The sequence below is a fragment of the Larimichthys crocea genome, chromosome VI (assembly GCF_000972845.2).
Source record: "Larimichthys crocea isolate SSNF chromosome VI, L_crocea_2.0, whole genome shotgun sequence".
NCBI classification, from domain to species: domain Eukaryota; kingdom Metazoa; phylum Chordata; class Actinopteri; family Sciaenidae; genus Larimichthys; species Larimichthys crocea.
The window spans coordinates 10,399,207-10,427,005 of NC_040016.1; the positions used below are offsets into that span (position 1 = coordinate 10,399,207).

The 27,799-nt window shown below is 40.1% G+C and overlaps 3 protein-coding genes across 7 annotated transcripts; 2 read left to right on the top strand and 1 right to left on the bottom strand.

The window, feature by feature from the left end:
* Positions 1 to 324: 324 nt before the first annotated feature.
* On the top strand, positions 325 to 15,361 carry tmcc1b (transmembrane and coiled-coil domain family 1b). 5 transcript variants are annotated; one of them, XR_003462441.1, is made up of 9 exons: positions 325 to 450; positions 4,937 to 5,116; positions 7,376 to 7,419; positions 8,159 to 8,934; positions 11,466 to 11,885; positions 13,175 to 13,659; positions 13,748 to 13,883; positions 13,966 to 14,846; positions 14,931 to 15,361. XR_003462441.1 is itself a non-coding variant. In XM_027279142.1 (8 exons), the coding sequence occupies exons 4-8, from the start codon at positions 8,338 to 8,340 to the stop codon at positions 14,278 to 14,280; spliced, it is 1,953 nt and encodes a 650-aa protein (XP_027134943.1). In that variant the 5' UTR covers positions 325 to 450; positions 4,937 to 5,116; positions 7,376 to 7,419; positions 8,159 to 8,337; the 3' UTR covers positions 14,281 to 15,361. The 5 variants fall into 5 exon arrangements, 4 of the variants coding, with proteins under 4 accessions (XP_027134943.1, XP_027134945.1, XP_027134944.1 ...); XM_027279142.1 differs by having other exon boundaries at positions 13,966 to 15,361; XM_027279144.1 differs by having other exon boundaries at positions 8,669 to 8,934; positions 13,966 to 15,361.
* Positions 15,362 to 17,834: 2,473 nt separating this feature from the next.
* LOC104933324 (serine/threonine-protein kinase pim-2) lies at positions 17,835 to 20,020 on the top strand. Its single transcript, XM_027279636.1, has 7 exons — positions 17,835 to 18,271; positions 18,384 to 18,475; positions 18,560 to 18,607; positions 18,708 to 18,920; positions 19,174 to 19,351; positions 19,458 to 19,646; positions 19,764 to 20,020. The coding sequence occupies exons 1-7, from the start codon at positions 17,929 to 17,931 to the stop codon at positions 19,853 to 19,855; spliced, it is 1,155 nt and encodes a 384-aa protein (XP_027135437.1). The 5' UTR covers positions 17,835 to 17,928; the 3' UTR covers positions 19,856 to 20,020.
* A 1,106-nt stretch (positions 20,021 to 21,126) lies between these two features.
* On the bottom strand, positions 21,127 to 22,563 carry h1m (linker histone H1M). Its single transcript, XM_027278850.1, has 5 exons — positions 22,385 to 22,563; positions 22,010 to 22,266; positions 21,828 to 21,927; positions 21,703 to 21,752; positions 21,127 to 21,466 (listed from the first exon to the last, which is right to left on the bottom strand). The coding sequence occupies exons 1-5, from the start codon at positions 22,467 to 22,469 to the stop codon at positions 21,200 to 21,202; spliced, it is 759 nt and encodes a 252-aa protein (XP_027134651.1). The 5' UTR covers positions 22,470 to 22,563; the 3' UTR covers positions 21,127 to 21,199.
* Positions 22,564 to 27,799: the final 5,236 nt, after the last annotated feature.

Consider the following 27,799-nt stretch of genomic DNA (forward strand, 5'->3'; position numbering starts at 1 on the left):
TCACTGTTACTTGTTTTTTTATTTAACTGTTATTTATACATGTGTATATAGTGTTAAAATAGGATATCGTATAGGTGTATAGTGTTAAAGTTTTCTTGCTATTACTTACTATCTCACTTACCATTTGGGAGCTGCTGTAACAAAAACTATTTCCCTGCGGGGATTAATAAAGTATTTCTGATTCTGCTAAAATATATTTTTCCCCAACTATATTTAAGTTAATTCAGTGTTGTAAATACCAACCCAGTACATGTTTTACAGTCATTACTGAACAAAACATATATGAATAACAAAGGTGTTGAAGTGGATCACCTGCACGGGTGTGATGGGACGGCGCACTGTCTGCTGCTCAGCTGTTCTGACGTCGAGCACGCTATCTGACGTCACCGTGGGAGTGTCCCACCATCGGGAGAAATGAATGGTCATCAACACAATCCTCTCAGCGCCCATGTAAGTTGAAGCCAGCGAAAAACACACATTTTTACGACCGGGTCTATGAATGAAATGTGTTTCCATTGTGCTGTTATCCGATCTGCATGGAAGGTTACGGTTGATTAGCGGTGTTTTTGTCCCTATTGTCGCCGCCGCTCTGGCGGTGTGCCCGGGCTGCCTGTAGCTAACCGCGGCTGGAGCTGGAGCTAGTGGCTGCTAACTGACAGGCTGAGTGGAGGGAGCGCTTGTTTTGTCGCTCAGGGCAGTCTGAGGTGGGCGATGTTAAGCGTGTTTACATTGTGATCCAACGCGAATTTAAGCCAGGTTTAAATGCGTGAAGGTTTAACTTTGAGGACAACACCCAGGCCGGATGTAGTGATATTTATTTTTATTTTTATTTTTTTTTTACTGTAGGCACACAAACAGGATGTGCTAAAGTAATTTAATCAAGCTGACTGAACAGTTTACCAGCACAGAGAGGTGACTTCAGGCTAATGTAAACCTACACTGTTGGAGTTATAGCACCAAAAAGACGCCACCCATGAAATACAAGACCCCAAGGTGTGATTAAGAAAGCCTTGTGTGTGTGTGTGTGTGTGTGTGTGTGTGTGTGTGTGTGACAGATGGCTACCCAATACCTCCAATCTACATTCACCCAGTGTGTGTTTGAGCTTTTCACACCTGCAAAGAGCTGGTTTATGATGGTAGACAGGGTTATGTGTGATTCTTATGTTAATAAGTGAGTATATCTGGAGATAAAAATGACAAAATGGCTCTGTAATAATTAATAATGTGACATTTGGGTATGGCAGTGTTCGTTGTTTAGATGTGTGAGTTGACAAAATGACTTTAGACTCAGAATAAAAACAGAAGACAAGGTAATTACAGTATAAATATAGAGTATAAGAAATAGCAGCAAATACAGTGATACTAAACTGTAATGGCATTCATAATGCCGGTGTAGAAATATGCCAATATTCATCTGAATATTCAGCTTTATGATGATTTATTCGACAGTAATCTACCTGTATTGTACTAGAAAGCCTCTGTGTATCACATTACACACGGTGGCCGCCACCGTCTGATTTATTCAAATCAGTAATGCTGGGGTTAGCTATTGAACCTGAATATGAAAACACATGAGCCTCTTTATTAGCAGCTATATCAGTGATTATTTGTTTTGGTAATCAAATGCAAGTGCAAGGCCTGTCAGTAATGTAACACAAGATAGATAGATAGATAGATAGATAGATAGATAGATAGATAGATAGATAGATAGATAGATGACTTAGGTCGTCATAGCAGTCCGGTTTATGTGAATACAATAAAAATACAATAAAATAAAATACTGAGGTAGAAAAAATAAAAGCACGGAATAGGACAAGGACACTTAAAAACACAAGATAAATAGGTAGATAAGGTGCAGTGGTAAAAATGATGGTAATAGTACTGATGATATGATGGTAGTATTATTGTTAATAACAGTTTAATAACAGTATATAATAGTAATAACAAGAATAATATATCTATAGAGATACACATAGAAATCATATTTAACCTGTGCAAGGTGTGCATGCATACATACATGTACACGTGTAAATATATATATATATATACACATATGATACATAATATATAGTATATGTATAATATGTGCATAATAAATACTTGACTATACAAGATATACATTATATACAATAAATAATATACTATGAACAAACAACACCTGCACATTTACCCGTTATCTATCCATTTTAGGGAATAATACTCAACTTTAACTTCAACTTTATGTATTTATATAACACCTTTCATACAGAGTCGTAGCCCAAAGTGCTTCACAGAGCAGAGTAAAAATAGACAGAACAGATCTTAAGGTAAAAATGAAAAACTAGAGATTAGAAGAAAAGTAAAAAGCATAAAAACTACAACAACGAGAACAAATAAGAAGAAAAATGAAGACCTATAGGGTAAAAAGCATAATTTAAGGAACAGTTGCAGTAAAAGTAGATAAGACCTGCACGGTAAATAAACTGCAGAGAGGATTTAAAGGTTAAATAGTCACTGTGTATCACTGTGAATAGTAAATTAAATTGTGCACCAGCATGTTTATGGCTTCAGGCAGGACTCACAAACACACATTTAATTTTTTTTAATTAAATTCAAATGAGATGTTGGCCTCTGGCAGGTGTTATGAACGCTACAGTAACACAACACTAAAGAAGGCCTCGCCCCGGCCACAGCACAGCAGCAGCACCGGTGTGCGCTGTGAAGCAAAAGCAACACCCTCCCGGTGCACCACGTTAGCATGTAGTCGCTAACTCCGAGAGGAGCGAGACTTTGAAGCCACGAAACACGAAGACGTTTTGTTTTTTATGACTTCATCCACCACCACGGTCAGCACCGCTTTGACACGAAACGACAAAGTACATTGACGCCTTCAGCAGATACGTCCCACGGCTGAGTGTTTTTAAAGGACGAGGCCTCACGGACGTTGGCTAGCGAGCTGCTAATTTCATCCTCTTCTTATCTCCGGCTAACGTTAAACCGTTGGTGGAGGCGGAGGCGGGCGGGGGCTCGCAGACTGTTCGCAGTAACTTAATAACGTTACTCGTACAAACAAACACTCGTCGGTATTCGTGTAAAAGATTAAACTTTATCTCATCAGCCTGCTTTTGAATTTTTAAAGCATATACGCGTTACTACTGTTACCCTACATGTAATGACACCGCATGCACCTGTAACCTACTGGCTGATTTAATTAAGTAACATAAGCTGGATGCTGAAAACAAGCGCCCCCCCCACCTAATGTTATGTTATTGTGTGTGTTTTTATTTATAATGTGAGTTTTTAGTGAATGGAAACTTTATTATTATCAGGCCAGTAGATGTTGTTGTTATTACTGAGGATGTGGTGATGATCTCATTATGTGAGAGTCCTTATGTGTGTCATGTTTGAAATGTTTCAGATTAGTTAAAGTCCTGCAGATGTTCCTCAGGGGGCTTATTCAGCACTATTAATTAACATTACCCATTTAATTAAGCTAAAAGGCCTTGGAGGCCTGGAGCTGTGCAAAATTAAAACATGCCATTTAAGTTATGAAACCACAGAGGAGCTAAGAAATAAAAAAAAATGCATGTGCTGATGAATGTTTGGGAGCGGTAACCCCTTCAAATGTTGTATCAGATTATATATTGAGCTGGATTATAGGCTTGAATCATTTGAAAGCAATGTAAAGGTCCAGTATGTAAGATTTAGGGTTGCAGAATATGGCAGCAATTGAATATTATATGCATAACTATGTTTTTATTAGTGAAATCACCTGAAAATACCTTTTTTGTTGACTTAAAATGAGCTTTTTTATATCTATAGATAGGTAGATACATAGGACACAATGGACACTTGCTCTGGATTACCGTTTTTTGCACATTTTGTGGCCATTGTAGCTCCTCCTGAGGAGGAGAGGGAGTTGAAATCGGCCACAAACTCCTACACACTGCTCCTTTAAGGCTATGCTATGTAAGTCCTAGTCAGCTGTGTCAAACGGTAAATAGAGATTTGGTTCATTAACTTACACGAAGGTCTCCTGTGGGTGTTTTCACTGTTCAACTTGTGTTATATTATTGCTTTATAAAGATGTCATGGCTAACAAGTTAGTTACACGTATAGCAGGTATTGATTGTCATTTCTGTGCAGGTGATGGATCTAAATCCAATATTCACTCCCCCCTTTTTAGCTTCTCCTCACGATGGTTTTTTTTGAGCCAGGCGCCGTAGTTGTGCAGTTGATATCAGAGCTAATTCTTTCTTTAAATGTCGTTTGAGATTTAATAGAAACTTTTTTGTTTTGTTTAACCGGTAGATTTTGATTTTATTAGTCAGATATTGCACCGTGAAAGTTTATCGGTGTTGTTAGAGGCTGAATACATTCAACATAGTATCTATTCAAGTAAATCTATGATAGTTCTGTGTAAATACGACTTATTTCACTCTCTGTTGTCTCTGCTCTCAGAGTGTTTTACGACTGTTGATTCATGTTTTGAATTTGAAAGTTGAGTTTAACAGGCCAAACGAGCAAGTCTGGGCAGCCTAAACTGATATGAAGAGCGTTCTAGGACACGTAATATGCTTGAAGTGAAACCTTGTATGCTTTCATAATGATCTATATAGCATTTCACAAGACTACTTTGTCATACAGTTAGGGTTTGTTGGTCTTCATTAGTTCTCACAAGTACTTTAGTGAGCTTGTGAGCGAGCTAGTCTGCCTTGGGTCCACAAACATTGCTCTCCTGTGCCAGTAGCAGTCAAAACCTCTTTAACATTTGGTATGGGTAGTGCTAACGTAGACTATGTCGGTGCAGCAGCACTGCTTAGTACTTTCCAGAAAAGCTTCCTCCTGTGTGCACAACAGCGTTAAGTGTGAAAGACGTCACCGGCGTGTCTGAAGTTGTCTTCAAAACAAACCGTTTCTCATGCCGTCATGTCTCTGTCTTTGTTTCTCTTTGCAGCATGTGATTTTCCTAAATGTCCACGGAAACAGCTGACTAAAGTTTGACAGCTCTCCCACCAGATTTCTGTTTGTGACAATTACCAAGAAGAAGCAGTGCTGGAAATCTTTTTGCTTGGATTAAGTTTTATTTCCTGTGTATATAGACCCACAAATCATCTGCTGATGACCACATCTGAAGGTATGTTCACCTCTTTTTGAAATAATATATGTATTATAGAGGAATATTGGGCTAAAGTCCTTTTTGTAACAAGCACAACTGACAAAATATGGCAGAAAATTGAAGAGAAAATGCAAATAACCTGCTGAATATATGATTTTTATCCCATTTCTATTCAGAATAAAATAAACTTCTTTTTTTTTTAAATTGTAAGTACAATGTCTGTATACTGGAATAATGCATGTAGGCCTGTGACCCCAGAAGACACACTGCCTCCAGATCCACCAGGACACTGCTGCCATTTTGCAGGAATGTTTCTTTAACACAAGTAAAAGCGTAAAGGCCGCCAGACGTGCACAGCGCTGTGTAGATGGTGTGACCTTGGCGCGCTGCATGCGCAGAGAGTGATAGGCGAGTGTTGGCTGACCCACTTCAAAGAGAACACTCTGCCCTCAGCCTCGAGGAGTCGGATGCCACTGTATTTTCATTGTAGATGGAGGATATAGTTCCATGTCTGTGTGGGAGTTTTGCTTCTTGTGTCTCGTCTTGAGTTTCGAGCTTACAAAGCAATACATTGCACTTGATCGCCGAGTGGCTATGTCTCTATCTATGATGCGTGATTCAGGGGTTAGGAAATGTGGTTGAAGAGTCACTGCTTTTTCGTGCAAGATTGGAGGCATGCATACGCGAAGCTTGGTGTGAAATCAGTTAGCTGCATAGTTATATAAGCTATAAATGATAATACCTTGTGCCAGTAAGACGTCCTTTAACAAATGGAGGAATGCTTCATGCAAATAATTTATTGATGTTTTAATTTGTTCTAAGTAATGAGTGAAAATAGTGAAATTTAAACGTAAAGGTATAAAGTGAAGTATATTGATCAGCAAAAATTGGTAAAGATACTCTTTTCATTCTTGCTATTATTCACTACCACCTACCCTTTAACAAAGTGCTTTTTTTTATCCTACACAGCAGGACCAGCAGTAATGAGTCACTGTGTATCACTAATGGAGCCTTTCATCAGGTTTTTTGGTGCTAGATTGTGCTGCTGGCTTGTTAAGTGATACTCCGTAGCTCTGCTGACTCGTGGAATCATTTTTCTGTTTGTCCGCAAGACGATCCATGTACTACTTGATCAGACCCATCACTTTGGGCTTTGGATATTTCCTTAGATACACATGCTGCTCGGTATGCCTCGTAAAACAGTCAAAGTGCTTGAAGACTAAAAGAAGAAATGTTCAGTTTAATGTTCAGTGTTTAATAATGGATGTAATTAAGGCTTAATTCAACAATATGTGAACATGTCTTTTTGATTGCATGCTGTGCAAACAGGCCAGACCTTTCAATTTCTGTTTTAGAATTGGGTACGCTTGAATAGTGAACCTGATTTTAAAGGTCCAGTGTGTAAAATTTAGGCAGAAAGGGATAATCTAATGTTTATTATATATTAATGTGTTTTCTTTAGTGTATAATGACCTGAAAATGACCTCTTCCATGATGCAACCCTGTGTTTCTAAACCAAACACTGCCTATACATGGGACCTTCCTGTAGCTTCTACTACAGTACATGCTTGTAAATGGAGCTGTATTCGGTTAGTTTCCAGTTCAGCCTCAATGCTTAACGTTGGATATTACTGATCAATTTTTACAGTGTAAACATTTGTGCAAAATGAATCCCCTTTTAATAATCAATGTGCAAACTGAAAACTGTAAACATTTTATAGTGCAAACCCCGATATTTGAGGTGTTAGGGGTTTTGGTTTGGCCATAAATTAAGTAATATTAAATATCCACATGTACTGCAACTCACGTCCATTTGGTCTTTGGCTAAATCATCATAAAAAAAAAGACGTTTATACTCAAGGATGGTGTACACATTTATTGTCCTCTCGGCTGAGGACTAAAAGAAGGACAGGAGGGCTCTTTCTTTCTCTGGTGTTGCCCACCCTGTTGTTTGTGACAGCTCCTTTTGAGCACTGTTCATGCCATGTTCTCATAGTTGTTTTACCTAGCATCGCTTGAACAGTGTTAACAGTGTCACCTGATGATATACGGGTCCATTAGGTCCATTAGATCATTCTTTTAGTGAGCATGTTGGAAGCTTTTAAGGCTTTTCGTCTGGTGTAGCATTCCTTTACATATCCATTATTAACAGTTACTACTGAGTGGAAGGTTTATTTCAGTGACGCTACAGTGTGCCTTGTTTTAAACCCTTTCTCTCCATGTTGCGTGGAGCATATTATTTATGTTATTTTCTTTCTTTCTTTCTGCTTCACTTAGCTGATCCTGAGTTGTGAGTCAGTAGAGGAGAAGCCGGGCTGATGGTAAGCGCTCTGTCACACTCTGTCTCACCTACTCTCTTGCTCTCGTTCTCACTGTCTCATTACATGTCGGTAAAGGCTTTTATATGTACTGTCATCTGAGAGACAAAGACCTGGATTAGTCCTTTTACATTACAGGATTTAGCCTCGTTATAAAATGAGACGCAAAAGAGGAGACGGATCGTTGAACACCTTAATCAGTTGAGAATTAGATCACTGTCCACTTAGTATTTCATTTACATTCTTCACACTCTGTAGTCTCTTTGTGAGCGTCATCCATTCACTCTCAATTATGCCGATGATTAATTTCCATAATGAATACTTTCTGAAATGTAATTGTTCAACTATCAAGAGGGCTTTTGCACTGTTGGGCTCGAATGCTCAGAAATGAATAATGAAAAGTAATTTCAGAAACAGCCATAGGCATCGACCTTCAACATGTGCTGTATAACAAACTACTACATTTCAGAAACTGTTCTCAAAGCTTGTTTATTTTGTAGACTTTGTGTTTTTTGCATTACCGGGTTGGCACTACCAGACATGCCACAAGCTGGTTATCTAAAACGGGTACCAAGATTTCTGGACAAAATGATCAAGAAACGTTCTTGTACTGAACTACAAGTGGTCATGTCTGTGTCAACCCAGTTTACGTTGCTTCATGTTGTTTTATTCTGCTGCTGCTTATTATGTTCATCATTCACTGCTGCATGTCATAATTCATTTTATTTTCCTTTTGTGGTAGACAAGCATGACATTGAGCCAAGCCACAGATGCATGTGCACTCAAAAGGCCCAACTGAGCGCCATCCCCTCTGTCTCCCGGCTTTCGACCAGTCGCTCAGGGGGTGGGGGGGTGTCGACGGGGCATAGCTAGTCCCCTGCACCCCCGAGTAGAAACTCACTGTGAAACTGGAGGTCTCTGATGGATCAGGGTAGTAATGAGCAGAGTCCGGAGGAGCCAGACGCAGGGGGCCGAGCGGAGCCGGAGGTGGGCAGGAGGGCGTCCGAGTCAGAGCACGGCTTGTCCAAAATCACCCATAATGCCCTGGAGAACATGGGAGCGTTGGGCCATGGCCTGAAGCACTTCTTCCAGCCACAGCGCCGACGCTCCTCCGTTTCCCCACATGACTCCGTCTCGTCCTGCACAGGCCCCCCTCCCTCCGAACCCACTGATGTAGGGACAGAAGACGCTCCTGCCTCCTCGGCCCTCCCTTTGGATTCTGACAACCTTGCCGCTTCCACCCATCCCGCAGCTCTGAGCCGTGTTCTGCAACAGATCCGAGGTGCTCCACCGATGATGAAGCGAGGCACCAGCCTGCAGAGCCGCCGCAGCAAGGTGGGGGGCACCGGGGATCCTCCCCAGAAAGGTAGCCCACAGATCCACCGGCGCAGCACCCATGAGGCCCTGCTGCAGGCTGGGCGCCCACGCTCCTCCTCGACCACAGATACACCCACTAGCCCAGCCCTAGCTGACATGCTGCTGACCTCTGGTTACCACTCAACTGAGGAACCTGATAAGGTGAGCGTCTCAGTTCTGTCAAGTGGTCCACTGTAGGTCGCCAAAGATTCAAAGGGGTCACAAGGCTTTCCTGATTTTAAAGCAAACTTGTATACAATTGGCATTTATCTCAAAATCATTACATTCATGTCTGTGAAGAAAACTAAAGTAATTTTTGTTATTTAACCTGGAGAAAGAACTACAACGCAGAATTTGTCAAATTGTTAAGACTAAAAAAAAAAAAAGTACCAACAGAGAACTGTATAAAAGGTTCCTAAAAAATATCAGAAAAACAGTTATTGCGTTCACTATTCAGGTTAACTGTTCAGCTTAACAATTGTTCTGTACTGTTACTGTTACAAATATATAAATTATCCATAAATTCTGTAACTTAGTCTGAGGTTGTCAGTTTACTCAATGATAGAAAAGGAGTCCTTTAAAGAAAAAGGTGTCGGTGTGTGTGTGGTAGCTCACGTAGCAGGAGAAAGAAATCACTTGGCTCTGCCTTCACACTCCTGACGAGTCATAACTCAGTCAAACATGAACACACAGACATGATACACACACTCCTGGAATCAGTGTAACTTGAACTTCTCCAATAGCATGCTTAGAAATCAAAGAAAACAATATTTCTGTAACTTCAAACCTTAATTTATATATTTATACTGAATTCTTCAGTTTAATTATCCAGGAGGCAATCCATCATTTGTTGTCCGTAGTCTGTGTTTTTAGGAACTGCAGTATCACTTCCCAAGAAATGTAATATTCCTTGCTTGCAAGCACGATGGGATAACTCTCTAACTCCCAAAATAAAAGTAAGTGACAAAATCCATAAACATTAGCCTTTTTTATTGTTGCGCTCAATACATTTTTTCATAGATTCGTATATCCCTGGAACACTGTCAACCCCCTGTATTCAAATATGTTTGGCGTAGTTTTTTCATAAGATCTATCCTAAAACGTGTACTTGATTGTTCCCTTTTCTGTAGGTCGCATTGGATAAAAGTGTGAGCTGAATGTAAAATACAGCATTATTTAACTGAATTATATCTCAATTTATGGTTTCAGGACATGAAATATATTCTGATTGGAATTTTTATACAAACAGATGATCAAATGAGGCGTATTTGTTTGCAGCCAGGTAAAAACAAAATATAAAACACGCTAATGCACGAATGTCAAAATGAAGTGAACTGTGCAAATCTTTTAAAAGGTTGTTAATGTTTTAGATGTGCCGAGATGAACTGGCAAATGGAGAGATGAGCTGTCAGCGGTGGAAGGTCAGAGATTGCCTTTGAGTGGCTGGACACTACGTGCTTTAAGCCTTTCCAAATTTAGCTTTTGCTGTCTCTGAGAGTACTTCAGGTCAGAGGAAGCTCGCAGGAGCTAAACAAACTCAAACCTGTGGGATGATTGACAACTTCAGCGTCATTGCCAGTGAAACTGTATATATGTGACATAACGAATTAAAAGCCAAACGAAAGAATACACCTTCATTATATAATGTATAAAACCTGAGAATGCAACTGGAGCTGGTGATAAAAATTCTGCACACACTATAAGCCTATCAAAGTAGGGGGCTAGGTGTCAGCCGTAGGACAGGAGACTGTTTTGCAACTCTTGGCAACTCAGTCAAAGCTGGAATTCAATCAACAGATGTCATAAGCAAGTTGCAAACATTTCACCCCCCTGTTCCTGCTCATCTTCTAAGGCCGTATGACCTGTTATTTGTAATCACCAGTGCTCAGTTGAGGTTTATTCTCCGTAGGACACTAGTAGACTTTTTAATGTTTTGCCATTCTTGGTAAACTTTTCACCTATACAGATTAAAAATGAGACACGAAACCGAGTCAAATAGATCATTTATTAGAAAAATTGGTGTATAAAGTTAGATTTTTACCGACTTTATTATGTGGTCGTCCTTTAATACAACCACATTGTTTTCAGGATGATTCCTGACATTATGGTAGTTTGTGTTGTCGTTGTTTGAGTTTGTCAGACATACTTTATATGCAGTACAGTACAAGGAGCTCAACAGCTTGCAGGTTTCCAATAGGAGCTAGTAGCTGTTATGATGGAGCCGGTTCAGTTTGTGTGAATTACCAAGATTTAATATTTGCATCCCTTTTTGTTGTCTCAGTTTGAGTCTCAAAGCTCTGATGACTGTCTATGGCTTCACGTCATTTGCTCTGGACTTTTTAACTAAATTACCAAATCAGATTGGTGTCATAACGCCTCAGTCCTCAGTTAACCTGTCTATTTTTGAGCTTTAGTTCTCCACAGAAGTCATGAATTGAATCTTTTCACTTATGACTTCTTGAACTTGAGCTGTGAAGTGAAAAGGAAACCATCATTTTACAAGCGCCATCTGCTGTTTTAAATGAGCAGTGACAGATATCTAACGTGTGGCCACAGGATTTCAAGGGTTAGATTGCTGGAGAAAACAAACAAACAAAAAAAAACGCTGTCTTGAAATAATTTTAAATTTACATTCACATTACAAAGAGATACAAAATGTTTACCTTTTTCTTCTGTTCACTTTTTCTAAACAGCTGGATCGTTATGACGGATCAGGTCCTGCCGTGTCACCCAATGCCCTACCTTACGGCAGCGATGGGTATGATGTAGTTGACAGTACCCCAGACCCCCAGCGAACTAAGCAGGCCATTGCCCAACTACAACAGAAGATCCTCAAGCTTACAGAGCAAATAAAAATTGAACAAACTGCACGCGACGACAACGTGGCCGAATACCTGAAACTTGCTAACAATGCAGACAAACAGCAGAGTGCACGCATCAAACAGGTGTTTGAAAAGAAGAACCAAAAGTCAGCTCAGACCATCCAGCAACTGCAGAGGAAGCTGGAGCATTACCACCGGAAGCTACGGGAGGTGGAGCACAACGGCATCCCTCGCCAGCCCAAGGATGTTTTCCGAGACATGCATCAGGGGCTGAAAGATGTTGGCGCAAAGGTGTGTGCTTTCCTGATGGTGACGGTTATTTTGTTGCCAAAACTCATGGTCTCAGCATTATTTGTCATTATATCATTTTATTGACTAAAACATTGGCTTTGGATGTAAAAATGCGTCACTTCTAATTGTTGAGAAACAACATCGGGTGTTTAGAGTCTCTTTTCATGATTTACTGACTTATAAATAATACTGACTAAATCCTGTGTTCTCACAGTTTGCTATGAGTGAGTCTCCTCACACTGCAGTCGTCTAATATTCATTTTTACACTAATACATCTTGAATATATCAAGTGCCTAGCATATTCTGCCTACAGTATTTTTATACACACTAATATTAATCCACTGTGCTCCCCTTCTGCAGCAATCCTGCTAGCCCAGCTCTAGTTTCTAAATACTGAAAATGTGGCAATACGTTTTCTTACACCACAGTGTATGTGCATCCTTGATTGTTAGTAAGTGTGAAATCCAACAATGCTACAATCTTTGATTGAGAAGAATTGACACTAATATTTTTATATGTTCATATTCATTTTTGGGACAATTTGCTCTCAAAATAAAAAATATTTTTTGCTCACCGTTTCTGTTCCGATCACCATTTCCATGGCGATACATGGGATCTGACTAAACCTGAAAACAATCAGTCACAGCAGTAGACTCCTGTGTGTAATGAAACCCAGTTTAGTACGCCAGCAAGTAGTCTGAGCCTAAGTAACGACTTGAGATGATTTTTAGTCACCGCCAACTTACGTTTGTTTCCCAAACTGAATAAATACTGCACATATGAAGACTAAACTACGTTGCTAGTTAAGTCTTGAAGTGAAAAATAGTTGACTTCCCGTGTCCAGAGTAATATATGTAGTGATGGGCTGATTTGAGCACATTCTAAATGTGTAGTTACACATAAATAAAAAAAGGCTCCCACAGTAGATTCATTTGTATAGCAGTGTATCCTTCTGGAAAGTATTGCATGTTGTTTGACCGATGCAGTACATGCTTACTATCCAGTTCTGCAGATCAATGGAAAGAGATTTGTTTGCCAGTTGACCGTCAGAGACAGAAATACACTTTACAGTATTGATTGTACATTCATATTACAATAGACACACCCATTGGGGCAGTAAAGCACGAAGCCGACTGCGCATTTCTGCTCAAACTGAAGAAAAATGTGCCATGACATCATGTGCTGTTATACCAGTTAACTGAGGTCAAACCCGTTGTCACATAGCCTTAGATTTAGATAATGTAATATCTACTTGACGCAGTCTGAGTACTGACCTCTCTCATTACAGGTGACAGGTGGTCTCTCCAGTTTCTCGCAAGCCACTCACTCTGCAGCTGGAGCTGTCGTGTCGAAGCCGAGAGAAATCGCCTCTCTCATCCGCAACAAGTTTAGCAGTGATGATAACATTGCAGCCCTGAAAGACTCCTTGGATGAGACTCAAGGAGAAGATGGTGTTGGTCCCGGGGGAACGCGGGCCCTTGGGACAGGACAGTTGCAGTCAAGCCCAAAGTCCGGCAGTGATGACGAGTGTTCTAGCGCTACTTCTGGCTCAGCAGGAGCCAACAGCACGACTGGAGCTCCTGGAGGACCTCCTAGCTCCAAGGGCAATACCCTTGATCTTGCCCAGGCATCAGGCTTTGATGCTGTACTTCATGAGATCCAGGAGCTCCGGGACAACCAAGGTCGGCTGGAGGAATCCTTCGAAAACTTGAAAGCCCACTATCAGCGGGACTACACGATGATCATGGAGTCCCTGCAAGAGGAACGATATAGGTATCACATTTGTCCTATACACTGTAGTGAAGTCTGGATGGGTGGGAAGAAATGTCCTGTTTCTGACGTTCCTGTCACTATTTCCCAGGTGTGAACGTTTAGAAGAACAGCTCAATGACTTGACAGAACTGCACCAGAATGAAATTCTAAACTTGAAACAGGAACTAGCCAGCATGGAGGAGAAGATTGCTTACCAGTCGTACGAAAGAGCGAGGGACATTCAGGTAAGTGTCAACAAAAATAAATATAATATTTCTGCTTTGTCATTAGAGCTACTTTACTGACAGTTTTGTCTCTGATCTGTAGGAGGCGCTCGAGGCATGTCAGACTCGTATTTCCAAGATGGAGCTGCAGCAGCAGCAACAGCAGGTGGTGCAACTTGAGGGTTTGGAGAACGCCACAGCACGGACTCTACTCGGAAAACTAATCAATGTGCTGCTCGCTGTTATGGCAGTGCTTTTGGTGTTTGTGTCCACGGTGGCTAACTGTGTCGTCCCCTTGATGAAAACACGAAGCCGCACGCTTTCTACTCTGCTCCTCATTATCCTTCTTGCCTTCCTTTGGAGGCACTGGGATGCTATTTCAGAGTATCTGCATCACTTTCTTCTGCACCCCAGATGACCGTCTTGGAGCGGTATATTTAAATGATGAAGGGAAAAAGGGTTTGGGGCTGATGTGTAATGGGAGGTCATTGACTTATACAGGGAGTTGAATCTCAACAGTCCTACCTTTTCTTCCTCTTTAGGGGCTTCTCAAAAACACTCAGGAGGATTGCATCGGAGGTTTGTCACTTTATCACTTTCTGAAACGTGTTTTGAGAAGAATGAAACCGAGAATGAGCTGGAGAAAAGGCTGGATGTTTGGTATTGACTTGCTATCATTGGTGCAATTGTGGCACAAGCACACACTGTAAAAGGGTGAATGGGGCATAGTTGAAGGAGGGGCTGAGAGAACTGCACACTTTATTTCTCTCTTCTGAGTGAATTTGTTTACATGTGGAAAACTTTGCATTGTTTGCCCACAGAAGAAATTGTAATTCAGAGTTTTATTAATTTCGAGCTGATTCGAGTGGTATTGTTTTGAAGTCATTGCTCTTTTTAATACAACTGATTGACTGCTTTTTATTTTCTTTTAGCTGTTATGAGCCAACAGTGTTCTGCTGATTTATTTGTCCACATTCTCTATTTGTAAGTTCTCCGTCTTCTGTCTTGCCATTCTGGTTTTTCAGTCTGCTCTTTCTTTACCTTTTACTCAATCTTTTGAAATTTCAGCTTGTGTGACCAACTCTTCCTCTTCCTGCTCACTACACTCTGAAGAATGGGGTGCTTGCACATCAGCTACATTGCTCTGGAAACAGACTTGTCACTGGTTTCAACAGTAGTGGGGTCTTGACTTGCTTCTTTTGGATGCGTGAAGTCAATAACACTGGTTCTGCCACAGCCAGGATATTACTATGAAGTACTTTTATTTGGAGTTGTGACCCTGCCCTCTGGGACTGGAACTGGATCCTACTACCCTGATGGCTTTTCCACTGCAGAAGAATAATCTATGAACTGAATTAACATACTTGAAGAGCAATTAAAGTGCTCAAAGACTCAGTGCTTCCGTACTGTTTCTAATAGTGACAATGAAATAGTAATACTTTTTAGTTGATTTTTTTATTTTTTAAAGACAAATAAATTTGCTGTTTTAAAAGGTGAAAGTCTAACTTGTATTTCTTCAATGTCATTAAAGGTCCAGTCGTATGACCTTCACTCTCGGAATGGTAATGGAAGTGGAGCAGGTTGCAATCTGCAAACTACACCACCAGAAAGCCATTAAATCCTAAGGCCCTATAATCTGATGGCCCTCTGTTTTAGAATGCAATACTACTGTTGTGTATATATACAGCTGTGCATGTGTATTTGTTATGATTATATTATTTATGATCCAAGACTAGTGAGTCGACAACAGCCAAACATCAAGCAAATGCAACAACACAAGACATAGCAGCCAGCTTATGTTCCTTACTAATCCAACATCAAGAAGCCCGGAGTTTGTTTTTCAGGTTTTCACTGAGCTCAGGCCAATGACAAAAAGTTCAGATCAACTCTTGTCTGGTGAGTTCCCTCTCAGTTACTCTCTCTTTTTCTCTTCTTAGCTGCCTATGTCAACATCCTATTCAATAGTATGGCCCCTGTTATAATGTCCATAGAGGCTGATGAGTCCAGTTCCACTGACTCCTAGCCCAACTCCCAATTTCTGGCACGACACCGGCCTCGCTCTCTGTCAGCATTCTCCCTCAACTCCAGGTCTGATAACCTCCTTTTCCTGGACGTTTGGTACAAAGACAGTTTGGGCAGCCCGTCTAACAAACTGAGATAACGATAGCTCACAGCTACTATAGTTTGCAGCAGTTTTGCAAAACATTAAAATCTGATTACCACTCACACCTCCAACATCTTCAAGTGCGTTGGGATTTGTGAGACAAGCCACCAAGAGCCATCTTTTTCACAGAGGACATTTTGATGTGTAATAGCAGGAAAAGCACACATGTATTTATAATAACATTGTTGGCTGAATTACATTTAGATTATTGAAATGGAATTGAACCGTTGTGGTAAGTCCCGTTGTGGTGCATGGGACGCATGCTTTACCAGGTACATTTTAGAGGAACTAGCCAGTGTGGAGAAGATTTCTCAAGTATTCTTTTACACTTCTTGACATCACAGCAAGAAAAGCACAGGTGTTACTAACAATATATCTGCCACGTGCTGTCTATGTGCAATTCCTCTGCTTAGTTATTAGCACACCTTCACTGACAGTTTTGTCTCTGACCTGCAAGAGGTGAAGGTGAAGGAAAAAAACGACGAAAGGAAGGAGGGAAGGAAGGAAAAAACAACGAAAGGAAGGAGGGAAGGAAGGAAGGAAGGAAAAAAACAACGGAAGAAAGGAAGGAAGGAAAAAACGATGAAAGAAAGGAAGGAAAAAAACGATAAAAGGAAGGAAGGAAGGAAGGAAGGAAGGAAGGAAGGAAGGAAGGAAGGAAGGAAAAAAATGACGAAAGGAAGGAGGGAAGGAAGGAAGGAAAAAAACGATAAAAGGAAGGAAGGAAGGAAAAAAATGACGGAAGGAAGAGGAAGGAAAAAAACGATGAATGGAAGGAGGGAAGGAAGGAAGAAACGGTGAATGGAAGGAAGGAAAAAATGACGAAAGGAAGGAGGGAAGGAAGTAAGGAAGGAAGGAAAAGAACAACGAAAGGAAGGAAGGAAGGAAGGAAGGAAGGAAGGAAGGAAGTAAAAAAACGACGGAAAGAAGGAAGAAAGGAAGGAAGGAAAAAACGACGAAAGGAAGGAGGGAAGGAAGGAAGGAAAAAACGACGAAAGGAAGGAGGGAAGGAAGGAAGGAAAAAAACGACGAAAGGAAGGAGGGAAGGAAGAAAAAAACAACGAAAGGAAGGAAGGAAGTGTTGTGTGCTTTCTTCCTTCTTTACTTCCTTCCTTCTTTCCATGTGTAACACTGATTTCAAATTGCAGTCCAAATTCAAATTATTTTAAACATACGTGATGGTACACTTGTGAAATATAATATAGGGGGCAATAGGACCAACATTACTATTGTAATTATGATTTTTTAAATTAGAATGACTAATATGGCTGACATTTTTGTGTATTGGTGGACATATTTGAGTTTGTGTTTTTTAGGATGATTTTTTAAACCTTGTTTTTTTGGTCAGCATGGTTGTTTCAGCCGGTGTTCTATCATAATTATGGTGTCATAGAATGGAACAGAGAACAGAGACTATCTTAGTTCTGCACCTTGATCACAGTTCACACAAGTTCTGGATCATCACACTTAGTTACTACAAGTTAGTTTCCCTCAAATATCACGACTGCGAACAAGTGCAATACAATGGTGGTGGCTAAGAAATTTAAGACTGGTCGTTGTCTGGGCTCCAGGAAAAAATCAAGTGAGTGTTAATTTCTGGTTTTAAGATTTTTCTATAGTTAAGTTGATTCCTCTTGATTGTAGCGCAGCAGCCTGACTAATTTTCTCTCAGTTTAATAAGGTAAGGTATGATAAAGTTCTTAACTCAAGTAGAAGTAGATTAATAATAATATTGTAACTCTACTGTCAGATTATTTCACTTGGACTATTTGCAATGTGATGATAATATAATGTCACAGGTTGCTAAATTAGAGATACTCATACTGTGTAGTGTCAGTGCTACACTGAAAAACACTGTTACAAGTCCTGCTTTCAAAGTTTTACTCATGTTGTGACCAAACAATGTTGGTCATCAAATATATGTTAACATTAACTGGTTTTGTCTCGTTTGTAGAGTTGAGTCAGACTATCCCCAATATCATCTTGGGGCAGGACTGTATGGTGACGAGGAATAAAAGAAAAACTCTCCTAACAACGAGAAAAAAGCAGAGAGATGCCTGCAAACGCACTGAGGTGTCATTGGAGCCTGTGAAGGTGAATGGCACAAAAAGAAAGGCCAACTCCAAAGCAGAGACTGCCAGTAAAAAGTTAAGGGTCGACAACAAGATCAACACTGCTGAACCCACGAAGGTGCCAGTGAAAACTGAGAGTTCCGGCAGCAAGACCACCTCAGTAACCAGCAGAGGTAAGATGACTGTGTGAAAACCAAAAGTTCTGGTTTCACACATGAAGAAATCTTCAGGTAAGATGTTCTTCACAAATATACTAAAACATGAATCTGTGTTTGTTTGTTGCAGACTTCGAGGCCAAGTACCAACAGCTAAACAAGCTCGGGGAAGGAGGCTTCGGAGCAGTTTATGCTGGTTACAGGAAAACCGATTCTTTACTCGTAAGTATTACATTCATATTCTAACACTACACATCCACACGTCATCACTCCCTGAACAGAAACACTGCTGATTCTGTCCTGTAGGTGGCAATCAAACACATCCCGAGGTCAGATGCGTGCCTTCGACCAAGGGTGAGTTACTGTTCAAATTCTTGTGCATCTTCTCTTCACGTCCTTGTTGAACAAACACGTCTATAATTTCTCATTTTGTCCTGTGTACTCTTTCCTTTAGATCATAAACAGGAAAAAATGCATGATTCCTAATGAGGTGCTTCTCATGCAGCGAGTAGCAAGTGGACCAGACTCTGTGGGGAAATCTGCGGCCGTATCATTGCTAGATTGGTACGATCTGGACCAGGAGGTTGTGCTGGTCATGGAGAGACCATTCCCCTGCACTGACCTGTATGCATACATCACTGGTCCCATGGATGAAAACCAGGCTAAGGTACTGAAGCAATTCATGCAACTCCTAATGGATGCAAATTTGTGTTCACATTCTCATTCACTTCGAACACACCTTTATATCCATGCGCCTTTGTATTTTGTTTTTTTTTGGTGTTAAATGATGTTCTCAGCTCAGTTCAGGTGTCTTAAATGTGCTGAACTCAACTCTGAGGAACATTTTTGTGTGAAAGATTGTAAACATTGTCACATAATGGGTACCACCTCCAGTCTGTTTCTCTTTATCATTGTCTTAGATCATCATGAGACAACTGGTAGAAGCAGCCATTAAATTGCATTCGGAAGGTGTTTTCCACCGTGATATCAAGAAGGAAAACGTCCTTCTCGAGACTGGCTCTGAAGTCCCTCGAGTTCGTCTCATAGACTTCGGATGTGGCTGCTTCGTGAAGAAGGGACCGTACCGCTGCTTCTCTGGTAAGACGTCTGGCTTCTGCTCCTGCTATTCATCCATCTGTTGATCTCTGGTGTGATGACTTTTGTTTAAATCTTAATCCTCAACCGTTGTGTCTGTGTATTGTAGGAACCTCTGCATACGCCCCTCCAGAGTTTTTCAAACAGGGAAGGTACGAGGCCGGCCCCACCACAGTTTGGCAGCTGGGTGCTCTCCTCTATGAACTGCTGGATGGACTGAAACAGTTCACCACCTCCAGATTCATGCACACAAGGACTGAAATCACCAGCAAGTTAAGCAAGTTAAAAGTTTCCCAGGGTAAGACAATGCGGCTGAGTTTTAGTACTCATAGTGTGCAACGCTTTTTCCTTCCATGTTACGATATATCACTGAAGACTCGTTTTTTGCTTTGGTCTCTGTTGTCGCTCTTTTCAGACTGCCAGGACTTTCTGAGGATCTGTTTGGATGCAAACCCAAAGCAGCGTGCCACCCTCGAACATATGCATCTGCACCCGTGGTTAAAATAGTCACAACCAGCACAAACCAGACCCTCAACATCTACCACCAAACCTCCACCCCTCTTGGCTCATGGCTCCCAAATTGACAGAATTAAATGTTAGAAATTTGGGAATCTGGCTGGATAATGAACTAATTAAAAAAAAAAAAACAGTGTGGTACATCTGAATATGAATGTTGAAACTGGATTTTTATTTAGAAACATTTTTTTTTTTAAGACTATTAAAAAAAAAGACTATTACACTAAAAGCATCTTAATTATGTTGATCACACTATGTCGTGGGTGATATTTTCAACACACACCATTGTAGTTTACATGAAAAGGGAATTAAAGCTGCCTCATTGCTGGAGAACATTTTTACTTTAGTTGCACAGTGGTGTGGTGGTTAGCACTGTCTCCCCCACAGTAGGAAGGATCTAGATGGCCAGCTGAGACTTTCTGAGACAGGCTGAATGATGCCTGGTTGCTCAAACTAGCCATCTATAATGGCATTTACCTGGCATTCAGAGCAGCCATGCTGTTAATTATACATAACTTTAAGCTTTAATATAACTTGAAGAGATTGGTCATATCAAAATTTACCCTGAGTACAATTGTTACAAGGAGGAAATTAGCTATAGAGACCAATCAGTTTTTTGTACCAGACCGGTTGCTTGGCAACCTCAAGCCTGCCTTTAATTAACTTTGCTGAAGTCTCTGTATGATATCAATGACCATCAAGACTACATTTTCAATGTCGGCCATTTTATCCTTCTCTCTCGCAGACGCAAACACAGACAGGGCAGACACACAAACAGGACATGTCTTAAAATAAGAGCCCATTAAAAAAGGCAATGATGACAGCTTGTTGTATTAATACTGAATTTACTGAGCAGTGTCAGTAATAATGTATGGGGGGGGCGACGGGGCCAGAGTCAGGCACACTCAATTTCTTTACAAATTTTCTAGTTATCTACTAGTAGTAAGAGGTCCAGCTCGGTGTCCGTCTTTGAACCTTTTATTTCATTAAACTCAGTTTACTCATCTGGCAACTTGTTGTTCAGATACTTCCCATCTTTCCCACTTCCTCCATAAAAGTCCTATTCACTCTCAGGTCCCTGCCGCAATGTCCTTTGGGGCTGCCAAGTCCAGTTCCATTGCCTGCTAGTCTAGCTCCAGCTATTGATCAAAATTTGAGCACCTAGTCCATTAATAGTGCCAACCCTGTATAACCTGACAAGCAGAAGACTAGTGCATCATACCCCAAATGCAGAGTATAGAAAGAAAAAAAAATAAACAAGTTCCAAAAATAGAGATTTTATTGAAAAAAAAAAAAACAACCTACAAACAAAACAGTAAAAAGTGTTATAAAAATTTACTCTGCAGCCTTCTTCCCTCGTTTCCCTTTTGCTTTAGTAGCAGGGACATCACCACTTTCTTTAGCAGTCTTGCTCTGGGATGCCTTTCCTGCCTTTGCTTCCTTGGTGGTCTTTGCTGCTTTAGTTTTGGCTGGAGCCGGGGCTTTGTCACCATCACTCTCCCCCTTCTCCACAGCTTTTTTGGCCTTTGGCTTCTTTGCTGGCACAGCTTTTGGAGGAGCATCCTCTTCATTTTTCTTTGACTTTTTGGCAGGCTTTGGGTCCTTTAAAAAAAAAAAAAAGAGAAAACTGTAAACCATCCACTGTAAATAACAGTGGAGAAAAACAAAGATTTAAAGTGTCCCTCAAGTAACTTGATTGCTGAAGCAGGTTGCTAATTCATATACCTGCCAGGAATAACTTCTGATGGGGAAAAAGTGCATTCCTTGGTCTAAAATTGTCAAGGCATGTGTCAAAATATTGTACCATTCAAAAATAGACATGACCTGAGCAGTCTCACCTCCTGTGACTTGTCCTCTTCATTAGCAGTGTCTTTCTTCTTTGCAGCACCTTTTAAGAAGTTACAGGATATTAAAAAAAACACCACATCAAATAAATTACTGGTTGTCACCATTTATAACCTACCTGCTTTTTTGGGCTTCTTGGTCGCTGCTTTGGGCTGTTTCTGCACATTAGGATCAGTATTCTCAGTTTTTGATTTTGTCTCCTTGACTTTTGGTGGAAGCTAAAAAAACCAAATGACAAGAGGACCAGATTAATGACGTTATTTGAATCATTTGGGGTAAACTGTAGAGTTGACATCTTACCCTAAATTTTCCCGTTGCGCCTGTAGTGACGGTGGAGTTTGCGGGCCGCACCAGCGTGCCAGTCTCGAGTCCTTTTTTCAGAGCTCTGCGGACCAAGTGCTTCAACCTCACCAAATCCACCGAGGGATACTTTTGTTTAATGTAATTCTGTATCGCTTGGGATGAGACCCCTTTGCGTGAGTCCAACTCTTTCAGCGCTTCCTTCACCATAATCGCTGTGGAGGGATGAGCTGCAACTTTACGCAGCGCCGCAGCATCTAGAGAGAAAGCATGCGCACACACACACACGGTTATACATTTGCAAGAACAAATAAACATCATCGTTTTGAATATTGAACTCAATCACATCGTTCTCAGTTTAAATGAAAAACAGACCTGTTTTTTTATCCTCCACCGGAGCGTCACTGGAGGACTGCGCAGGCGGCTCAGCAGAGTCTGCTGCTGGCTTTTTAGGAGGCATTACTGACGAGCAAATATACAAAGTTAAAAATAAGACCCAGAAAGCAGCAGGTGAAGTCCAAAGGTACGCTACACCTGCATGTCCATGTCCGCCTTTATCTGGTTCCTTCCGGTAAAATGAGATCAGGTGAAGCGCATCTCGCCAGGTGCAATCTATCAGGGTTTGTCAATTAAAGCGAACAGGGGGCGGTGGCGAAAGACCTCAGTCCTTTGTTGTGTTTGAGTGTGTCCTCTTACGTTGTCAAAGTGAGTCTAGAGAAATGCTTCTCATTTGTTAAAATATAGATCTGAGGGTCGTGAGAGAGTGCAGAATCAAACATTCACAGTTTGGACTGTAGAAAAACACAAAAATAGTAGTTTAAAAATAATCCGGCGCAAGCTGCACAAGCCAAACCTCCTGTGTCTGCTCTGTGGTTTTCTATTATCAGTATGAGAGAAGCAGCTGTGTAGATCTGGTCTAGGTATCTAGATGTTTCTGCAGCCTTTAAAGTGGTTTTAATGTTCTTATGTGGGAAGCCTTGTAAACCGTTGAACTGAATGTAGGTAAAATTGTTCACACCCACGTGAAGTCTCACATGCTCACAACTCGAAATGAAGCTGCAGATGAGGACTGACCTTCAACACACAGTTTGCAGATAAAATAAAAAAAAGATAACCCTTCAAATTATAAATATACAATAAATATAGAAAGGAATAATACTAAACCTTTCATTCAATGATTTTATGAATGGAAAGTGACACTACTAACTACAGCACATTTGGGCTGACTTTGAATTGAATGGGTCACCATGGCAACAAGTTGTATGGAGTTTTTCCATCAACCATCAATTTGAATATAACATTGTTCAGACATCCTACAACCTGTCAAACTTATTGCAGATTTAGCATTACATACAAATATATATGATTTATTAGCTGCCTCTTTTTGCTCTTCACATATCTTTCCTGCTCCCACCACACACTAATAGACCTTGTAATTCCTCATAATGTTGTCTTTGGACTCATATGTCTCATCTTATGGCTTGGTTTCCACATTCTGCAACACTGAGCACCAACCTTTTGTGTTGTGTGCTTGCTGATATCACAGAAACGTCACCAGCTAAGCTCAATGTGAAGGAATTCCCCCTCTTTACATAGGGTTGAAATGATATAGCGCTCCCCATGCTGCTCTGTGGTCATCTGTGAATCTAAACAAGGCTCTCTGTCTCCTGGACTGACTTAACTGACTGACTGGCTCTCTGTTGCTGTGTGTGACCTGAAGTGACATGCAATGTGACAGGTGAACTTAGGTCAGTATAGTGTCTTGTGTTGATCCAACACCCAATAGAGTTGTATACATCTATATATAACGGTGAAGAATGACCTTATCTGGACGCATTGCATCTCAGTGATTCACTTTTACTCTCCTCGATTGGGTTTCAATAAATAATTCTGAATAAGTCATCACAGTCTCCTGAGAACATCTTCAAACTACAAGTCAACAAAATCTCTCGCCAGATTTATTTGACTTTCATTCAAAACACAGTTTTTTAGGCCTATGAATAGTGTTAATGTGTGTATAGGTATCATGGGTATGTGTGCTTAATGTCTCTTTTTCAACGTGAAGCACTTGAAGTTTGTCTGTAATGAAATATGCTCTATACATAAAGTTGCCTTGCCTCACCAGAACATGAAGATAAAACAGTATAATTATATCATGTTCAGATGTACTATTCTCTAATTCACCAGTCCAGCCCACATTTGGCAGAAAAAACAGCACTGGAACATCAAAGAGAAATCAAGAGTCATGAATGTAAGTGCAGTCCGCAGTCTATATTACATCTAAATATACTACAGGTACTGGTGGTTTGCAGGCAACGAGAAGTACTGCACGTGTTTCTGTGGCCTGTCTAATGACATTACTAAATTTTGACACTTCCTGTGTCGTTTCAGAGGGCAGGCTCTGCAGAACAAGACCTGTGCAGCTTAAAGTCAGTCAGTCAGTCTTTGGTGGATTTGTGAAGTATTCAGCATCATGACTGGACTCCTGCTGTTGTTCATCCTCGTGTGTGAGTTCAATCTCTAATCTTTTAGATTATTTCAGATTAAAACTGACACATTTCACTAACAAACATCAAATGATTACATTTTACATTGTATAAATTGTGGCGCGCATTTTGTTTTAGTTGTTATTGAATTTTTTCTTGTTGTTGTTAACACATTGTTTTCCCAGCAAATTCTTTTTACGAGGTCAGTCCCTGATATCTTAATATTTTATAGCCTGCTATTAATTTGACAATTTTTTGCACATAGCTTGGTTGTACATTATGTTTCTGTCCATTTTCTGTACATTAAGTTCCAGCTTCACACCGTCGTGTATATCCGATCAATGAGGATTTAATGTAACATTTGTTTGCCTCTAAATTATCACTAATTCTTCCACCATCTGTGACTGAATCCACAGATGATCACATAAAGACAGTCACATTGAACGGTCAGACCTGTATTTGAAATTTCTGCTACAACCTACTTTATTTTCATAACAGCACATAAGATGTAATTACTTACCATTAATGTTTTTTTTTTAATGCCCTGTTTTGTTTCTATTTTGTTCCGAAATTATAACTTTTATTTATCATTTTATCTTTTTGTTTTTCAATCATTTGGTGTATGTACATATCTACAGTAAACAACTACCAACTTCATACCAACCAAAGCAAAAATATATTTCTATATCCAATACATACGTTTGTTGCTTTGTTGCTTATTTAATGAAATTTCCTTCAGAAATATAAGTGTATTTACAGTGGATTGATTATCATGAAAGCTGATACCACTGCTGTTCAGGGTCTTGAGCTGGTGAAATTATTTCCATAGCAGCTTTCAAATAAAAATGCAGCTCAAATTCTTCTCATAGCACTTATCATCTATTGTTTAATTTGTACTGAAACTGCTTACCAATGTCTCAGCTCTCGTAGACAATGTTGGGACACAACAGGCAGGACACACACTGAGACCCGAAGAACAGGAGGTCACTGAGTTTGAGGGGAGAGTTGGAGAAGATATCGACATGACACATCCAATGCAGACCACAGGTAGGCTGTGCCATATGTGTGAAGCACAATCCATGATCTTATGATGGAAAAATAAAAAGTTTAATGAATATATAGTGATGGTGGTCCTAAAGGGTGGCTGGATGACACAGTGAGGCCACCCTGACCATACCCCTGCACCCCTAGCAGAGAGATAGAGATGAATTATTCTCACTAAAAGTGTTTTCAAAGTTAGTCATGTCATTTTCTAAAGTCATCTGACACGTTTCAGTCGTTCCAAAATTGCTGCTTGACTGCTTGATGATGTCTTTTCAGAAAAGAAGATATGGAAGTTGGTAGTAATTGTGACCGGATGTGGAGTATCTGTAGGAATCTTGTTGGGATCTGCAATTCTTTCTACTAAAAGTAGACGTGAGTCTTGTACTCAAAGTGTAGTAGTAAAACACCTTTAAAAAAGTTTCCCGACAGTAATGATTATTATTATTTTTATTTGTGTTTTCTAGGACAATGTGTTTGCCTAAGGTAAGACATCTTTTCTCTTAAATATTTAATGGAAATGTCCCAGCAGAATCATTCACGCTATAAAGAGATGTATGAAGAGAGTAATATATACTATACTATGTATTCTGTTCATATGTAATATGTATTCTTCTTTCACTCTTTACTAAAACCTATTTTTGTTTTTTAGTTCAAAAGCCAACAACACTGGTAAATCAAAATGTATGTAACACTGAAATAGTTAATGAAGCAGCATAATTCTCATGTGTATGTTTCATTTAAAGTTATAGTTTATGTGTTTTTTCTGTTGTAGATGGGTGCGTGAGAAGTCTCAACAGTGGAGAGGTAATTAAATTGTAAAACTTCAGCATCCCTTCATTCAGTGATCATGCTGTCATACGGCTCTCAGACTCACTCTACCTTCTCTTTGTTCTTCTAACAAAGTACTTGCCAGGTGGTTACGATGAAACCTACAGTATCGTCACATATAAATTCATCAAGAGTGGTGAGCTGCTTTTCTCTTTCTACCAGTTTAAATGTTTAAATGTGGGTGTACCCAGGGGGTGGCCTGGGGTGACAAAACCTGACTGAACCCAGATTGGCCACCCCAGGTACAGTACCTGTAAAATACTCTTATGTTAGTAATTAAAGTAGATATGAGAAATGGCAGATTTATGTTATCCTGTGTGTCTGTGTGTGTGCACCCCTGCACAAGTTACTGTCCCACTTGGGTCACCCCAGTCAAAAAAATCTGGATACTGATTTTCTACAGTATGTTTCAAGGTGTGGACCTTGCGTTTAAAACCCACAAACTGAGAGGACTTTTAAAATCATGTCTGCTTACTGTGGTGAAGCTGGTAGACTTTAAGTTAGTTAAATTAAAAGTGATGGAGGGAGACGTGTCAACATGTGTGTCTGACAGATGGAGGGAAACAGAGTAATGTTATCTTAACGTTAGTGTTATACAGACATTTCAGCAACATGCACCAGAATGCAGTGCTAATTTCTAGTCTGTCAGTTTCTCTTCTTCTGCTTTAGGTAGATGTTTACTAGGCATCACAAACAACAGCAACTCAGAGTCTCAGGAACTATATTATTCTTAAAACCAATGCAAGATATAAATTAATTATTGATGCTTTTAATTTCATCACATTTTGTTGGCATGAGGCCATGGTATACGCAGGTTAATACATGAAAACCACCATCAGCTTCTTCAGCCCCAAGTCCATCATCCAGTTACAGTCATGGAAAGTACATGAGAAGAGGCAAACTCTGTATTTAGTGAAACATTAAGTGGATCCTGGTGCACTTGTAATGAACAATAGTGCTGATTGGCCACTTGGTGGTGCAAATTCTGTTTCTGCTCACAAGTGGACAGAATATTTTTGTGTCATTTCAGGTACAGTCATAACAATGTGCATTCCCTTATGTGTTGCCAATATGACAGTACAAAAAATAAACGATATAGATGAGTACGACTGATATATTTTGACAATAACTTGAATCATATTTAGTGGCATCACTAAACATTCAGTCATGTCTGTTTCTTTTTCTCCCTGTAGAGTGACAAATACCAACAGCAGCACGTCAGAGGAAACAGCTGCATCACAGACACAGAGATACATGTGCAGCACTTGAAGTTAGAAAATTGCGTTTCTTGTTTTTTCTTGCTTTAGTTGATTGATTGTACCAAAAAAAATGCTGTAATGGCTTTATTGGAGTTATTTTTTTCAGTTTTGAATTAATAAAGGGATGATACAATATGTTGTAATGCTTTTATGAGGAAGTGCCAACGCCCTCA

Excerpts from the sequence above, each read along its gene's own strand:
- tmcc1b (XM_027279142.1), top strand. The coding sequence starts at position 8,338 with ATGGATCAGGGTAGTAATGAGCAGAGTCCGGAGGAGCCAGACGCAGGG. Across the intron at positions 8,935-11,465 it reads CAACTGAGGAACCTGATAAG|CTGGATCGTTATGACGGATC; the intron begins GTGAGCGTCTCA and ends TTTTCTAAACAG. Across the intron at positions 11,886-13,174 it reads TGAAAGATGTTGGCGCAAAG|GTGACAGGTGGTCTCTCCAG; the intron begins GTGTGTGCTTTC and ends CTCTCATTACAG.
- LOC104933324 (XM_027279636.1), top strand. The coding sequence starts at position 17,929 with ATGTTGGTCATCAAATATATGTTAACATTAACTGGTTTTGTCTCGTTT. Across the intron at positions 18,476-18,559 it reads GGAAAACCGATTCTTTACTC|GTGGCAATCAAACACATCCC; the intron begins GTAAGTATTACA and ends TCTGTCCTGTAG. Across the intron at positions 18,921-19,173 it reads TGGATGAAAACCAGGCTAAG|ATCATCATGAGACAACTGGT; the intron begins GTACTGAAGCAA and ends TCATTGTCTTAG.
- h1m (XM_027278850.1), bottom strand. The coding sequence starts at position 22,469 with ATGCCTCCTAAAAAGCCAGCAGCAGACTCTGCTGAGCCGCCTGCGCAG. Across the intron at positions 21,928-22,009 it reads GCGCAACGGGAAAATTTAGG|CTTCCACCAAAAGTCAAGGA; the intron begins GTAAGATGTCAA and ends TGGTTTTTTTAG. Across the intron at positions 21,753-21,827 it reads CAAGAAGCCCAAAAAAGCAG|GTGCTGCAAAGAAGAAAGAC; the intron begins GTAGGTTATAAA and ends ACTTCTTAAAAG.